Source organism: Mauremys mutica, chromosome 4, assembly GCF_020497125.1.
Source record: "Mauremys mutica isolate MM-2020 ecotype Southern chromosome 4, ASM2049712v1, whole genome shotgun sequence".
NCBI classification, from domain to species: Eukaryota; Metazoa; Chordata; order Testudines; family Geoemydidae; genus Mauremys; species Mauremys mutica.
In genome coordinates, this window is record NC_059075.1 from 29,520,409 (window position 1) to 29,536,715 (window position 16,307).

The 16,307-nt window shown below is 42.8% G+C and overlaps 2 protein-coding genes across 5 annotated transcripts; one reads left to right on the forward strand and one right to left on the reverse strand.

Moving 5' to 3' along the window:
* Positions 1–49: 49 nt before the first annotated feature.
* On the forward strand, positions 50–3,164 carry GON7 (GON7 subunit of KEOPS complex). Of its 3 annotated transcripts, none has more exons than XM_045014713.1 (2): positions 50–436; positions 1,925–3,164. In XM_045014713.1, the coding sequence occupies exons 1-2, from the start codon at positions 226–228 to the stop codon at positions 2,035–2,037; spliced, it is 324 nt and encodes a 107-aa protein (XP_044870648.1). In that variant the 5' UTR covers positions 50–225; the 3' UTR covers positions 2,038–3,164. The 3 variants fall into 3 exon arrangements, 1 of the variants encoding a protein (XP_044870648.1); XR_006578991.1 differs by lacking the exon at positions 50–436 and adding an exon at positions 480–1,803 and having other exon boundaries at positions 1,925–2,051; XR_006578992.1 differs by lacking the exon at positions 50–436 and adding an exon at positions 480–997 and having other exon boundaries at positions 1,925–2,034.
* Positions 3,165–6,549: 3,385 nt separating this feature from the next.
* TMEM251 (transmembrane protein 251) lies at positions 6,550–16,058 on the reverse strand. 2 transcript variants are annotated; one of them, XR_006579389.1, is made up of 3 exons: positions 15,830–16,058; positions 10,572–11,680; positions 6,550–9,598 (listed from the first exon to the last, which is right to left on the reverse strand). XR_006579389.1 is itself a non-coding variant. In XM_045016904.1 (2 exons), exon 2 carries the CDS (start codon positions 11,662–11,664, stop codon positions 11,269–11,271), a length of 396 nt encoding a protein of 131 aa, XP_044872839.1. In that variant the 5' UTR covers positions 11,665–11,680; positions 15,547–15,692; the 3' UTR covers positions 10,103–11,268. The 2 variants fall into 2 exon arrangements, 1 of the variants encoding a protein (XP_044872839.1); XM_045016904.1 differs by lacking the exons at positions 6,550–9,598; positions 15,830–16,058 and adding an exon at positions 15,547–15,692 and having other exon boundaries at positions 10,103–11,680.
* Between the last annotated feature and the right edge of the window lie 249 nt (positions 16,059–16,307).

Below are 16,307 nucleotides of genomic sequence, written 5' to 3' on the forward strand. Positions count from 1 at the left end.
CGGGACCACGTGACGGAGGAGTGGGGGGGTAGTCACATGATGGGGCAGCTGGTGGTCAGACAGTGCACACGTAGTGGCCCCGCGAGAGTTGCTGCGCGCGCGCGGTTCGGTTTGGAGGGGCCGCTGTCTCGTGGGCGCCGAGCGCTTCCGGGTTAGGCCGCGTAGGACGGATTCCGATTGGGCAGCTGTGCTGCCGCTCTGTGCCCCTCGGGCCGGGCTGCGGGGATGGAGCTGCGGGCGCAGCTGACCGGGCGCGACGGGCAGAAGCGGCCGCTTCGCGTGCGCTGCCAGCCCGAGGCCGGCGCCGGCGGGGAGCTCCGGGGGCTGCGGCGCGGCCTGTCCCAGCTGCAGGAGCAGGTCTCGGCGCTGCTCGCGCCCCTGGTGGAGCAAGAGAGCGGGGGGCTCGCGGGGGCGGGGCCCGCGGTGGGGCCGCGGGGTGAGTGAGGCGCGGGGGCCTGCGGGCGGGCGGGCGGGGCGGGGAGGCTCTGGGCCAGGGGGGGCGAACCCATCTGGGGATGGAAGTTGTGTGGTGGGCGGTGACTGCTCGTGATACTAACAGTTGGTGTTCAAACAGGGACAACGCACATTTGTTTCGAAATCAGCGCTATTCTGAGAATCCTTTTAGAAAATCACATTACGGGGCCGTTCCTGGCGCTTCCCGCACCATTTTGTTCCTGTCTGAACACACATTGAATGTTAGCCTGGCTTTGTCGGACACCAGCTTTCAGTCATTGAGCTCGTTGATATTCACCAGCCCCCTGCTCTCAGAAATCTCCTCCCGCGTAGCTCCCAACAGCCCACAGTCCAGTCGCCTCTGGGTGCAAGGAAAGTCACCTAAGCCAACAAGCAGCGGGCACCTGGGCTTGCACGTTCCAGGCGCTAGTGGCTTTTGAGGTGAATTTGGGTTGTGCAGCTGGAGTAACATGCGGGTTCTCGAGCCCGGAATGCAGGCGTGCCGGGCAGCTGGAGCGGGGCAAGCCCCTGACCCTGCTTCCAGGTGAGCACAGCGGGGCAAGCCCCTGACCCCACTCCCCGGCTGGAGTGCCGGGCAGAGGAGAGGGGGAAATTGAGCTCAAAGGGCAGATTAAAAGGTCTGAGGGACTATAGTTTGCCTGTGCCCTCCCCATTCTGGGCAGTAGCTTGGCAGGGCATTGGCGCGGAGGGAAGGGGCTGCATGACTCAAAGCACAAGCCCCGGTGTGGTGCGAACTGGGTGCCAGGTGCTCGTGTGTCATCCGGATCAATTGGCCATGAGCCTGCTGGAGTTGCCCAGATGAGCCCTGCCTCGTAGCTCCACCATCGCCCCGAGTGTGTGTGGGGTGCACAGCAACCCCCATTTGGCTCCCTGAGGGTAGAGATGTGGATGGGAGGCAGGTGTGTGTAACTGCATGGCATCCTTCTTTGACTCAGACCTCAGGTACTCTGCCCACACATTCAGGGGTTGCTACATAGGTAGGCACCTGGTGTGGTGATGATGGTGTTGATCTAGAAAGAGTGGAGAATCACTCATGTAGCTCATTCAGTTCCAATAGAAAACCCAGTAAACGTGTTGAACGTTTTGCACAGGAGTCATTTCTAGAGGGTCAGAGCTGTCACAATCCCTCCGCCTTAGGGGATAGAAACATAACATTGAGACTTGTGGTGCCCTTTCCCAATAACAAAAGCAGGTCTTGTGGGCTTTTGTCTGTACCCTACACATAGTGTCAGTGCAGAATCACACGACAAAATGGTAGGGAACAACTTTGAATGACATGGTTTCATAGGAGGTGGAAAAAGCATGTTTCAGCCACAACTTTTGCTCCAGGTAAGCACCTGGAAAAAGAGAGTTTCTCTGTCCTCTAATCCATCCAGTTTTTTCCCTCAGGAAATGGATTTGTGAGTATTTTTTGTATATGTGGTATTAATTTGTATTATAATTTTAAAAGGTGATGTTGGGGAGGAAGAGGAGGAGGAGGAAGAAGATGAAGAAAACAACACTGATGTCAAAACATGTGTGGATGGACCTCCTTTAAAGCGGACAAAAAGTCAGCACTCCTGACTATTGTTTTAAAATCTATTTAATTTTTTTTAAAAAGACTTTTCTGCTGTTGCAAATGTTAGTGTCTCTATTGCATTGTTATACCTCTGGAAGAAACTATTTTTGGAAACTAGACAACTGCATTTGTGTTCCTTTTGGTTAAGTTTTAGAAGGAAAATGCCTTTTTTTCTGGTATTTAACATTACTAATAAAAAAAACTGACAAAGAGTAAGGTGTTATATAGTAGATTCTCTTACATGGAAAGAAATTAATTCTTAAATGTTTGGGAGGAAGAAATTATGGATTGCCAGTGGCAAGAGGAGCCTTTGTTTGCAGATGTCTCTTTACTAATCTGGCCACTAAAGTTTGTAGTTTTGAATCTTTTAAAAGTCAATATTATTTTGTACTGCTTCTGGGCTCCCTGTATGTTTCCTGCCACTCTTAAAATAGGATGTTACATTTAAAAAAAAGAAAAAGCAAGTTACTCTGCTGAAATATTAAACTACAAGAAACAAACTAGCAACTTTATATAAGGGTGCTATTATAGGGGACTGTATAAAATAACTGGAGTATTCCAGACCTGCTTAAATACATTAGCAAGGAAGTAGTTATTTAAAAAAAATGTTGATCAGCTTTACAAGAAGCCTAAAAGGTCTGTTTGTAATGTTGGGTAGATACATTTGTGTTTAACACTTAACATTACAAAGACATACGCATAGGTATTTGGAATCAGAATAATGTGGCTTTGGGTGCCACCATAATTCAAATAATAAATAAATACAAAATGTGCCAAAATTTGAAATGGACACTAAAATACGGTGTTAAACCAATAAATACAAGAAATTGTCAGGAGAGTGATGTCAGTTATGTAACAGACAAGACACTGTTGGTATCTTAAAAAAAAAAAAAAAAGATAACCTACCTCACAACAATGTTGTACGGATGAATTGGGTTATAAAACACCCTGGAAGTGCTAAGTATTGTATAAAAATTTGTCTTTATTTGGATATGGGCATTAAGTATAGTAAGCATTGTCAGTTCTGCGGTTCACTCGGTTGACAATGTGTCTGATTTGTTAATTAGTTTTGTGTGGTTTAGCCATTACATCAGATATGAATAAGACAAAGAAATAAACTGCTTTTATAGGACCCTTATTGTGAACCATTCATTACTTCGCTGTAGCCAGCACCAAAAGCTTGCATATTCATTAGTGACAAATCGTATCTGTCTAAGGGTTTTGCCTTGCCACCCATCATTACAGTGTTTTAAGTGCCTTCCAGAAAAAAACAATTTGGGAGTACCAAAGTCCCTGATGGACTTCATGTCTCTGTCTCACTTCCCTTTTTGGGTTATAGAGACACTGCATGAGTAGGTTTTTCTTTGCTTATTATTTTTGCTTTTTTGGTTGTTGCTGGTGTATCGTTCTGGTTATGATGGAAAAGCTTCAATCTGTTAGTATCTATAAATACTGCCATACAATAATTAATAGTGTTTACTGTGACTACTGCTCTTGATTGGCTTATTACACATATGAAATATGCATGCAGCCAGTGTGTGCTAAAACAACCTGTCATAGTTACCCCATCTTGATGTCCCACTCCCCTCCACCGGCTGCTTTTTCACTCACCCGCTAAATCTTGTGCAGTGAGCTCTGTGCAGGTGGAACTCTGCCCATGAAGTTCCTTACTCAAGTAAAAAGGGGGGCTTTGTAGGCCCAGTGGTCTGCCTGCACAGAGCAGCTTTGGGTTGAGCATTGGCCTGCTAAACCCAGGGTTGTGCGTTCAATCCTTGAGGGGGCCATTTAGGGAACTGGGGTAAAAATTTGTCTGGGGATTGGTCCTGCTTTGAGCAGGCGGTTGGACTAGATGATCTCTTGAGATCCCTTCCAAACCCTGATATTCTATGACCTAGGCCTTTAGATTATAAATCCTTTTGGAACAGGGCCTAACACAATGGGGTCCTGACCTGGTTGATTGTATCACCATCTAATATACATAAAATACACAACTGCAATAATCAGGTTGTAACATTAATCTTACAGGAATTAAGTTTACAATTGCATCTGCAACTCTACCTTCATATGGTGGTGTTAGACATCTGCTGTAGCCTGTTCAGTTTGAATTGCATTGAGCAAGTAATGAAAGACACTTGCATTGCATGCACAAAAGAACAATGTATTTACTCTGTAAACCTGAAATTTTACTAGCACACAAATGAAAAACAATTCATCTTTTTGCATATAAATTTGTTTGGCAGTCTGTTTCTGAGTTAAAAAGGGAGGGGTTGGTAAGTGCTGCGAGAGTGACAGAACATAAAGATGTTCAGGTTCTACTCAAGAGTTACATTGGATATCCTTCATGTAAATACAAGTGTCCTGCTACATGGTATCTAACAAGGAGAATATGGTTGCAGGGTAGTGACTTTGTTCAGTGAAGGCCTGGGACAAGAGATAACAAATGCAACAATGAACTCTGGTCTCATGTTATGCTGCACCTGTTTAGCACTAGGCAAGACATCAAAATATATGTATATTTAAACTGATTCTAAATAAAGTTTTAGAATAATAAGGCATTCAAGACAGTGACTATTCAAACAGTGGGGGCTACATAGACTGTAATAGCTTACATGCTGCTTTGGGTGTTCTAATGAAAGGTGGATGATGCTGGTGTAATGAGGGATGAATGTGACATCTGGCAAGTTAGCTGACTATGCTTTGCTCTTATTCTGCATGTAGTGTATGACCAGTGCCCGGTCTATTCTGTAGCTGTAGAATCTGGTACCAGTATCTCAGCTTTCATTTAAAAATAAATTGTTTCTTGCCCTCATAATTGCAAGGATAACCTTAAAAAGATGAACAGAGTACAAATGGATGCTTACCTGAGTTGTAAGTGCCTGAACCAATAGCCCTAAGAGGTGTGAACTGCCCTGTTAATCTCACCTAGTTTGTAATAAATGCCACAATTCTGTGAACATAGAATGTGGCATTTTTCCAAGAGGCTGTGGAATTGGCCAGTTTACTGTAGCCAGGTACCTAGAGGTGTTTTTTTCCTCCATACCCAGCTACTGTGTGCCTGTAGCTGAATCCTGGCTTTCCCCACAAATGATGGGTGATTGGATTAGGATATGTTTCCTGTACTATCTCATGTACCAAACAGTAGAGAATCAGCCACCAGAGTAAGAGTCTAGCTGCTAGTCAGTGCGTGGAGGTAGTGAGAGAGAGGCTAGTTAACTGCTGCCTGGAAAACAACACAGCAACCAATGATGAAAATTTACTGATAAAGCTGGCTACAAACTTCCCATCCCTCTAGTGCATAAAAACAAAGTTATGAATGAGGCTGCCTGGGTAATATGAGCTCAGGTCTGTGAAGACAGCCTATATGGAGAACATGAGGTAGGGAATGGTTCCAGCATCAAGATACTACACTGCTAAAAATAGCTGTGTACATAGTGGAGGCACTGCTTGAATGTAGAGAGCTGCAGATGGTACACGGTCACAGGATAGTATGTCTTTACTTGCCTAAAGTTTGTTAGTGTCAAAACTGCTACTTTTACCTGTGCTAGAGGTGAGTGTAGTGTATGTACTCTATGTGCTGCTGTAAGGAGTGTGCAGTGGAGGTGAACTCACTGTGAACAGGACATCCTGTTGGATCACCTAATTTCTGGGGATGTTGGTTTAACAAAAAAAAATGCTTTAAAGTATTTTTTACTCTTTGAACCTAAGTCCTCTCTGTAGGTGACAGCCACTGCTTGAGTTCAGCTCAGCCAAGGGAGCAGAAGACTGCCACATAAGCACAAGCAAAACTGGCCTTGCCCCAAACTCACTGCTCCTGATGTCTTTGTGGGCTTGTTCTCTCAGCTCAGTGTCTGCTGCTAGTGCTCTGCCTTTCTGCCAATTACCTCTCCTGCATCACCACTGCTCTGGGCCCCTTCTCTGGAACCACGGGGCAATTCTGATGTAGTCTTTTCTGTCACTTGTGCGGGCTTCCTCCGTTTCTCTTTACTCAGCTGGGTCACTTTTCCTCAGCCTGTATGTAATTGCATGGCTGAACAGCTGTCTTATCACTCTCCCAACTCCCTGCCCCACATCTGTCCACTATGGCTGCTCTCCCTGGTGCTTACTCCCTTAGGACTGCTGCTGCCTTAATAGGCCTTGCTTCTTATCTGGAGCGAATAATGGAAAAGGGAAGTGTTGGTCCATAATGAAGAGTATTCCACTGTAATGTCATGAATCCACTCAAGAGGAAGTGCTGAGTAGTCTACATTTGAGGAATAGTGCAGTCTTAAGACCAAAATTAAAAAGTGAGCATCAGCAAAATAGGTAACATTGAACCATAGAATGGAGAATAGACTTATTTAGGTTAGTGTTAAATGCATCTATTGTCCTCTAAGCGCTAACCCACTTCTTGAAAGGCAAGTACAAAATCATATGGGGGATAAGAACTCATACACGAACTTGCTCTGTTGAGAATTTCAAACTTCTCAGTGAGAATTACAATCTATTTGTTCCCCCAGCCAACAAAAATCCAAACCAGAAAAATTTTAAAGGTTTTATTGTTTAAAAAAGGTATTCATTCACAATGCATTTAGTCTCAAAAGACACAAAAGTTCAAGAAATGCATTCTTAAAAAATAGTAGCAGTTGTAAGATGCTCAAGTTGCTAGTTTACACAATAACTCAGTCACTTGCAAGAGTTGAGCTTGCATTCTAGGGCTTAAGTAGAACCATAGCTGATGCAAACTTTTTAAAATGAAACACGTGATGTTAGTTAAAACAATTAATCTTTTCATGCATTAGTTTACACCATGCATGTGTGGTGAGGTCTGACTAGAGTTGGTAGTTAATATACATTCTTAAGGCTAAGAGAACACCAAACTCCACTTTTGTAAAGTTGTCAAACCAGAAATGATCAACAAGGATGTAATGTTGGACAAAAGACCCAAGAACCAGCTACAACAATACATATGCCAGAAATAGCCATGGAAAAAGCCTCGCAGTGAAAGGGTTTTGTTTTGTTTTTAAAGGAGACTTTTTTTTGAAACTTCAAGTATTACGGTAGAACCTCACCGTTACAAACATCTCTTGAGTGGAGGTTGTCTGTAACTCTGAAAGGTTTGTAATTCTGAACAAAACATTGATCTTTCTAAAGTTTACAACTGAAAATTGACTTAATATAGCTTTGAAACTTTACTATGCAGAAGAAAAATGATTTCCCGTTATTTTTTAGTAGTTTAACACAGTACTTTATTTGCATTTTTTCCCCCATCTTTGCAGCTGCCTGTGTTCTTCTGGGTCCAAGTGAGATGTGAGGTTGACTGGTCAGTTTGTAACTGAGGTTTTATTGTACCCATGACCAAAGGTAAGATATTGGACTTCACAGATCTCTCATGTGCTCTTTTACAGCAGTTCCTATTTTCTAGTGCAAGTTGAACTGTAGTCTTATTCCCATGATCTTATTGTATTCTTCATAGGATTTGTTCTCTGATGAACAGTGTGACCAAAAAGAAGCTTTTGCACCATAATTATGAACTTGGAAACTTAACAATAATTCATTTATTTTCCACCTCTTAGAAAATTTTCAGGATTTAAAGCCCAATGATAAAATTCCCTAATACAAGCCAAGATTTTTTAAAAAGTCTAAAGTTATGCAATTTATAGAGGAAAGAAGCTGTGATTCTACATGAATGTGAGAATCTCACTAGCGAATATCTAAAAGCCTTTAGGATGGTTAAACTACTTTTTAAAGATGACTATAATTAAATTAGTTGTTTAGACAATTTGATATTCATTTTGATTTCTTAAGGAAATCTCCCAGTGACACAGTTCCCTTGGTGCTAGAAATGGTGGTGAGTTAGCTCCCTGCATTTCTACCACCCTCTTCTCTAATCCTACGCAAAGCAGGTCTAGACAGTAGAGTGGTAAAAATATTGGTGAGCAGTCTCTGCACTAGCCCTCTTAGTATCAAATCTTTCATAAATAGCCCCAATTATGTTACAGCTCATGCATTTCTCTGCATAGCTATTTCCACAGCAGATGCTCTCAATCTCCTAGTATAAACAAAGTGATTCTACCTTCTTCCATGAACATCAACTGCTGAAATCATTACTGTATGCTGTCCCCATCCAAAAAGGCTCAGCCTGTTACATAGAAGAGCTGATCTGTGAAAGGCCACTCAATTGCTTGACATTGAATCAGACTGCCTTTTTTGTTACTCCTTGAAACTTCCTCCCTCGTAGGCCATTCTTCTGCAAAGACTCCTACCCACAGAGGCACAGATCTAGTTTCTTCTTTGTACCTGGCAACTTTAAATTCATGTTCTAGATGTACTTTTTAAAAAAAATTACACCATTGCAGCCAGACCTATCGGCACAGTGGCTCACATCCTATACAGTAAGGGTAGAGAGTTTAAGAGAAGAGGATTCAGACTTACTGAACCAGTTTGAATTTTCTTAGCTGAAGGCAGAGGTGGCATGAGCCATGTACCCTGCTTGACATTGTTAGCTTATGTTGCCCAGAAGTGTAGACAAAGGGACATTCTAGGAAACATTGGGAAACATAGCCTGACAAAGCTGGCTATTGAGATTGCTACCAGCCAATGCTTAGAAGAAGCTCCACTGATAAGCTAACTAGGAAACAATCAAAAGGAATTTTTCAAGGCAATATTAGAAACATCTTATTTCAATGAACGGAACTATTGTCTCAGTGGTATTTGCATGGTCCCTCTGTAATGATAGAAAGTAGGGAAGATACTCTAGTTTTAGAAACATGGAAAATAAGTTTATATAGATTTAAACTGATTGAAAAAAAATTAAAGAAATTGTATCACAGTATTAAAGCTCTGCCTTCTGAAGGTTGATTCTTCCATTCCTGCTTAACACTTTTGCAGGACTCCTTCTTTAGATATTATACTTTGCCATTAGAACTTTGTTACACTTGCTTTCTTGTAAAGGGTAGATTGTATGTTCAGGTCTTAGCACCAATGCTCGCATTTAAAACCACAAACAGAATTGCTCTAAATGCAAATGAAAGATTAGGAATGTTTTAGCTGCTGTGTTTAAACACGGTAACACTGAAAGCAGAGCTAGAGGGAGAAGTGATTGTAGTCTCCCCAAGATCCAGTCAGTCTCAGAACAGGTGGATGTTTCTGCTCCAGCCGTACAGTAGAATGTTAACATTTATTATCATTATAGTGGAATTCACATAACTGACACAAAAAGGGGTATAAACTATCTTGGCTTGGGCCTACTGCTTCTGCCTCTTGGAAGACTCAGCCCTGCACTAGTTTAACATTCAGAAGGTTATCTCCACAAGGGCTAGAATCTTTATTTAGCCTTTCTGTGTTTGCCAAGCCAAGCAATGGCATTCTCAGGGGCCAAGTGGAACTCTGAGCCTGCTGCTGAATTTGGTTAGCGGCTGCTCCTTGACAATGTGTAGCAACAATAGAAACTTAACGAGTTCCACTAAAACCAAAGGGACCACCAAGTAAACGCCTATAAGCCATACTAAAACAGGATGGTTCAATCTGATGGGGAATCATCATCGATCAGCCATTGGTTCTTGCTCTAGGGTATTTAACATCACTGACCTGGAAGAAAATACAATCATCACTGATAAAGTTTGTAGATGACACAAATTAGGGGAGTGGTAAATAATTAAGAGGACAGGTTACTGATTCAGAGCTGATGCTTGACAAATTGGGCACAAGCAACGAATAAGTGTTTTAAAATAGCTAAATATATACATCTAGAAACAAAGAATGTAGGCCATACTTAGAAGATAGGGAACTCTATCCTAGGAAGCAATGACTAGAGCACAATCTATTTACCTTACCAAAGAGAAGATTAAGAAGTGATTTGATTAGTCTAAGTACCTGCATGGGGAAAAATATTTAATAATGGGCTCTTCAATCTAGCAGAGAATGCTATAATATGAGCCAGTGGGTGGAAGCTGAAGCTAGACAAATTCAAAGTGGAAATAAGGTGTACATTTTTAATAGTAAGTAATTAACCTTTGGAACAATTTATCAAGGCTCATGATGGATTCTCCATCACTGTTTTTAAATCAAGATTGGATGTTTTTCTAAAAGATCTTTAAGAATTATTTTTGGGACATTCTGTGGCCTGTTTTATACAGGTCAGACTAGATGATCACAATCCTTTCTAGCCTTAGAATCTATGCTTCTAAATTAATAGCATGGTAACCCAATTGTCAGAATTACTTGCTATGCCAAAAAGGTCACTGAAAATGGATTGTGAAATTAAGATATAGGACAACCACCCGTAATACTTCTACATTTTTTTGGAAAATAAGAAATCTGGTACTCATTGTATTTGTGGGATTATTTAGCTCACTTGTGTAGTATTTGGGAGAAAGATTGGATATCCTTGTAGCCTTTTTTTTGTTTGCATCTCACTGGTTTTCCAGCAAAGAGTTGGACACATCTTATTCTCCCATTTTTATAGTAGTTCCCCAATGCAGAGTTAATTCACCAAAAGCTGTTCTAGTTCCACTCACGCAATGAAGCACTCAGTTACCATTCAGCAAGTGAACTCACTTACCATTAAAAGAAAAGTAGGGAGAAGAAAAAGAAAAATGAGTTTTGTAGAACTTCTGGTCCACTGCCAGTTACCAGCCTCTCTTTGGCATCAGTGAAAAGATGTTAAAGGCATCACACCTCCGGGCCTCAACCACTCCCCAACTTCTGCCTAATAAAATATGGTATTGCGTGGCCTGTAACTCAGTGACTGAGAGAAAAGGACTATCCTCACTAAAAAGCTGTTCAGCCATACTTCATTCTCATCTTTTTAAAAGGATAATTCAGAATTGTAAGCGTGCAATAGTATTTAAAAAAGGAGAAAGCAAAGTAATGTGTTAAATGCAGCTTTTATCAGCATGTTCTAATCTTTTACATTTATCACAAAAGTGTCCATTTTCATTGATTCATAGGGAAAGCTTGCATGTAATCTTTTTTGCACAGTGGAGTATGATTGCAGAAGCATATTTCCCCAAGATACTTCAGAGGGATAGTGGCAATTTTGCATCATAAGGCATCAAGTCTCTCACAGGACTCTGCTATTCTGGCTAGTACGATGGGTCCATGCTTTAAAAAAAGCTTTCTTTTTTAAATAGAAAGCAACTACTGCTTAGCCGTTTGAAAGGAAAGGCTCTTTCCATCCTCCAGTCAGAACTTCAGTCTTGTGATTAGGTCAGACATAGGTGTTGTTCCTGAAGCAGCTACTGAAACCGGAGATTGAATTAAGTGTCAATCAACTGTAATCTACTGATCTGATTAGAGGCCTTCACAAATGTTTGGTGCCGATTGCAAACAACAGCCAGGCAGATCGGAATGATGCAATAGCCCACAGTTTTGGGGTCAGCTCTTGTACAGGAATAAAGGAACAAAAACATTTGTAAATATGGTATTAAAAATATAATAGTCCAGAGCCAAAAAGGCAGGGACAGCAGTCGTGCTTTTAAGGAGTGTGTCCATGTGGTTCCTTCTTGTGGCTCTTCAGGGTGCTGTTGAATGTGCTCCAGTGCTAGTTTGTTGTAAGTCTCATTGATTTCAAAGACATAGTAAAAAGCTGCAGCACTTGCTAACAGATACAACCCCACACCAATCCATCCCATCCTCTGGCGGAAGTTCATCATTCTCCATGCTCTGCACCTTTAACAAAAACAAGACAAGCATTCAGCACAGATATAATCCAGTGTTTGGGTCACAAATTACTTGTTATGACAGTATAACTACTAGAAACTACTGCACAGGTACATCCTGTTTGGGACTTTGGGTTTTTTTCCCCTTCTTTACATACACTAATAAGGTGTCATGCATGACTGCAACAGCATCCTAATGGCAGTCAATTACATAACCCCTTTATAGTGATTCTGCTGGTAAAGTGAAATGGATAGCCCAGTGTCTACTGGAGACAGGGGCTTGGACAAAGAGCTAGCTGGCTGAGGCTCAATCTTGACAAGACAGAAACAGCATTAATTGTGACAAGGATAAGAAAACTGGCTAGACTTGTAATAGCAATTCTAACTAAATGGCCATTAGTGACAGTTAGGTTTGCAATTTAAGACCTTATTAGATTTTGGGGTTCTAGGTAGCAGCCATATCAGAGGACACGTTTTTCTATCTGCATTTGGTAAGGCAAATGCAATCCCATTTTGGATGGGGACTTGCTATACTTATTTCTTCATCGCCTCAAGATTAGACTACTGTAGTGTGCCCTACTTGGGGCTACACCTATAAAATGGCTGAAGTATTCTGAACTCCCTCTTAATCTGCATTTTTTATATGAAGCACCTAGCCCTGGTTCTCCACACTATACTAATTTCCTTTGAGCTTTAAGCACTGGCCTTGACTTTTACAGTTCTAAAAGGTTGAGACTCCCTCTATCCTCAAACCATATTACTGCAGGTTTCAGAGTAGCAGCCGTGTTAGTCTGTATCTGCAAAAAGAACAGGAGTACTTGTGGCACCTGAGAGACTAACAAATTTATTTCAGCATAAGCTTTCGTGGGCTACAACTCACTTCTTCGGATGCATAGAATGGAACACACAGACAGGAGATATTTATACATACAGAGAACATGAAAAGGTGGAAGTATGCATACCAACTGGAAGAGTCCAATCAATTGAGATGAGCTATCCTCAGCAGGAGAAAAAAAACCTTTGAAGTGATAACAGATGACCCATAGAAGGTGTGAGGAGAACTTAACATAGGCTTTGGCTACACTTACACTTCAAAGCGCTGCCGCGGCAGCGCTTTGAAGCGCTAAGTGTAGTCAAAGCACCAGCGCTGGAAGAAAGCTCTCCCAGCGCTGTCCGTACTCCACCTCCCTGTGGGGAATAACGGACAGCGCTGGGAGTGCGGCTCCCAGCGCTGGGGCTTTGACTACACTGGCGCTTTGTAGCGCCGCAATTTGCAGCGCTGGAGAGGGTGTGTTTTCACACCCTGCTGCAGCGCTGCAAATTTGTAAGTGTAGCCAAGCCCATAGGGAAATCCGAGGTGCTTGAGCTGGAATGCCCTCAATGTAAAGGAGGTGGAACTCTTTGTAACACAATCTTGGAGGGGTCCTCTACATCAGAGTATACTCTCTACCCACCAACCCTTGGTCTACCTGAACCTGACTTTAAGACTTCCAAACCTGCTGGTTTTCCCTTTTTTGGTGACATTTGGAGAGGGGACAGAAAGAGGTTACAAGGTAGCACAGTATTACAGAGATGTGAGATGGATCTGAATGAGTAATTGGTAGTGGTTTTAAGGTATTTAATATAATTGACTCTTTATTGAGAGTTAGAAATACTGCAAAGGTTCAGTGCCTAGTAAAAGCACTTCTAATATGTATATTTTCAGACTGGAAATAAACTATAATACATAAGATACTGAAAACTGATTTGAACATGAATAGCTAACAAAGTTATAACAGCTGTCTAGCTCCCAGTGTCCATGCCAAACAGCTACCCGAGGGGCTGTTTTGGTGACAGATATACAAGTTGTACCTCAGCCTTGAACCAGAGGAACATTGGCAGGGCGGAAAAGATGCCAAGTTGTACTTATTGTGGCTAGAAGATTTATATAACCAAACAAAAAGAGGGTTTTTTCAGATATTCCTATCAAGTCGGTAACACGTATTTACATTATTTAAAAGTACAAGTCAAACAAGTGAGCAGAATGCCTCATTCTAATATATTAGATGTGTCTGTCAGATGCTTCTAAATCACCACATTATCCAAAACAGTTAAAAATAAGTGTTAACTATTGGGTAAGTACTGCATTAAAAATGCCAGAGTATATGTTTTCCCAACAGCTTAGTGGCAGTCTAGTTTTTCAATTAGACATTTTATAGTTGTCTATTGGTAATTTCCTTTTAAAAAGGAGCAAAGGAACTTGAATAAATAAATTCACAGATATAATTAAAACTGCAATACAAAAACTAAGCAATTCAGAGTTAACAAAATTAACTCCTATCATTTTGCTTTCTGCCCTCTCTCTTCACACAACAGGAGTTACAGACCGAACATCAGCCTTAGTTCTGAATTAGTTTAGAAAAGTCAGTAGAGATCATTGCTTGGAAACCCTAAAATAAATGATTTCTTGGGTTACCAGCTTGGAATTGCCCAATTGTCTATGTACAGTTATTACAGGTTTCCAGAATTAGTATTTAAAAAACCCACACATTTATTCCAGTTCCTCCACTTCCACACCAAATAAGATTCAGTCAGAAAGCACAAGTTACTGATGACTAAAAAAAAAAAAAAAGAACATGTGATCTTAAATACCAGTCACTTCTAAATGACCATGAGACTTCAAACTACACTTTGGTCAGAAAGCACTCCACAGAGCTAAAATATGGTACCCTCCCACAGAGATCAAGCAGCTGGAGATTGTCACCAGCAACTTGCATGATGCCCCAGTTTCAGACCTCCTGGGCACACAACTTCCCCAATAATTAAGCCATTATACTTCCTTTACATTTACATAAATATAGTAAAGGAAAAATAAACTTGTGATTACTTTCAATATGTTGTTACATGGAACAAGCCCAGACTCAAAGAATTACATTCACACACACATTTCAGATGAAATCTAGATTTAAATTAAATTTGTGATTGATGATTTTCATTTTATTGCAAATCCCTTCATGTGCAAGTTCTACACCTATGGCATTTGTTGCCATCTTTAGTTTAGAGATGTTTATGTACAAAAACAAGTTTAAAAAAAACCATAGGTTTTTTACCCAAGATAGCTTATGCCCAAATAAATCTGCAAAAAGAACAGGAGTACTTGTGGCATCTTAGAAGTGGGCTGTAGCCCACGAAAACTTTTGCTCAAATAAATTTTAGTCTCTAAGGTGCCACAAGTACTCCTGTTCTTTTTGTGGATACAGACTAACACGGCTGCTACTCTGAAACCAAATAAATCTGTTACTCTTTAAGGTGCCACCCGACTCCTTGTTGTTTTTGTGGATACAGACTAACATGGCTACCCCTCTGATACTATGTGCGTACAGTTTTACTCTGAAGAACTAATTTTACATGCTGCTCCTATTTGTGTTGTGTTGGAAGATGCTCTAGGATTTTCAGCGAAAGATGCCAACAAAAAACAGTAGTACTTCCATTATATAAGTCTTTAGGAAACTTAGCTAAGGAAACCTTACTGTCAGCACTCCCCTCTTGCTGAGGAACTGAGAGATGCAGTGGCTTACCGAGGTCATATAACAGGCACGTGTCAGAGATGGGCTTTCAGGAGTTCCTGAGTCAGATCACTAAATCATGCTGCCTCCACAAACGGAGTCAGTTCTAATAAGCTGCATGTATTATAATAGCCAAAAGCTATGCCTTTAAAAGCTCTACAGGTGTAAGGAGCAAATGCAAGAGATTCAATGTAGCCTGCAGGCTCCTCGGGGCAAGGATCCCCATCTAGCCATTTTTGAGGGCCATAGACCCAGCACGATGAAATTAAAGCGATGAAGAAAATAAGAACCTTGTCTACCCCTAAAAGAGAGGCTACCCCAGGCTACGTACCCGCGCCGGGCTGCTCCCGCTCCAATCCGCAGCAACAGGCCCGGTCCCAGGAACCCCGCACGAAACTGGACGTTTCTCCTAGACGTGGGTCCTCGCCTGCCCGCTCCCCTAGTCTCCTACGCACCCGCTTCACCCCTCCCCGGGTGCGTGCCTGGGGCAGCCCCATGAGCCTTCCCCCCCGCCGCAGCGTGTGCCTGCCTCGCCCACCCGGCTTTCCCAGGCCGACCCCCGGCAGCGACGCTCCCTTCCCCGCCCCGCCCCGCTGAGAAGCGGCTTCTCCTACCTTCCTCAACCGGAAAGGCGGCGGGCGGGCGAGCGGCCCGATCCCATCACCCCGCTCCCCCGCGCCGGGAGGGGGCCGGAGCCGCCGCCCAGCCCAATCGCTGCCTCCAGCGCCGGGCAGCTGCCATCTCCCTGTGGCCACTGGCCGCCCGGCCGGAACACCTGCGCTTCCGGGAATGGAGGCTTTCCACTTCCGGTGTCCTCTGCCCTACTTCCGGGGCAGAGGCAGCTGTGACTGAGCCGTGTCCCGCCGGCTAAGCACGTGGCGGGGGAGGGGCAGAGGAAAGAACTCTTACCCGCCGCCATCTTGGGTTGGGCCTGGAGCCCCACCGGGGTTGCCAGAGCGCGCCCCAGGTGGCTCTTGGGCTGGGCCTTGTGGCTCCAGTGTGCTCCATATAGACCCAGGGCTGTAGCCTACCCTGATTGTTAGTGCCCCCCCGGGCTCTCAGCAGGGCTTCAGCTGGCCCCCGCTCCCAGTC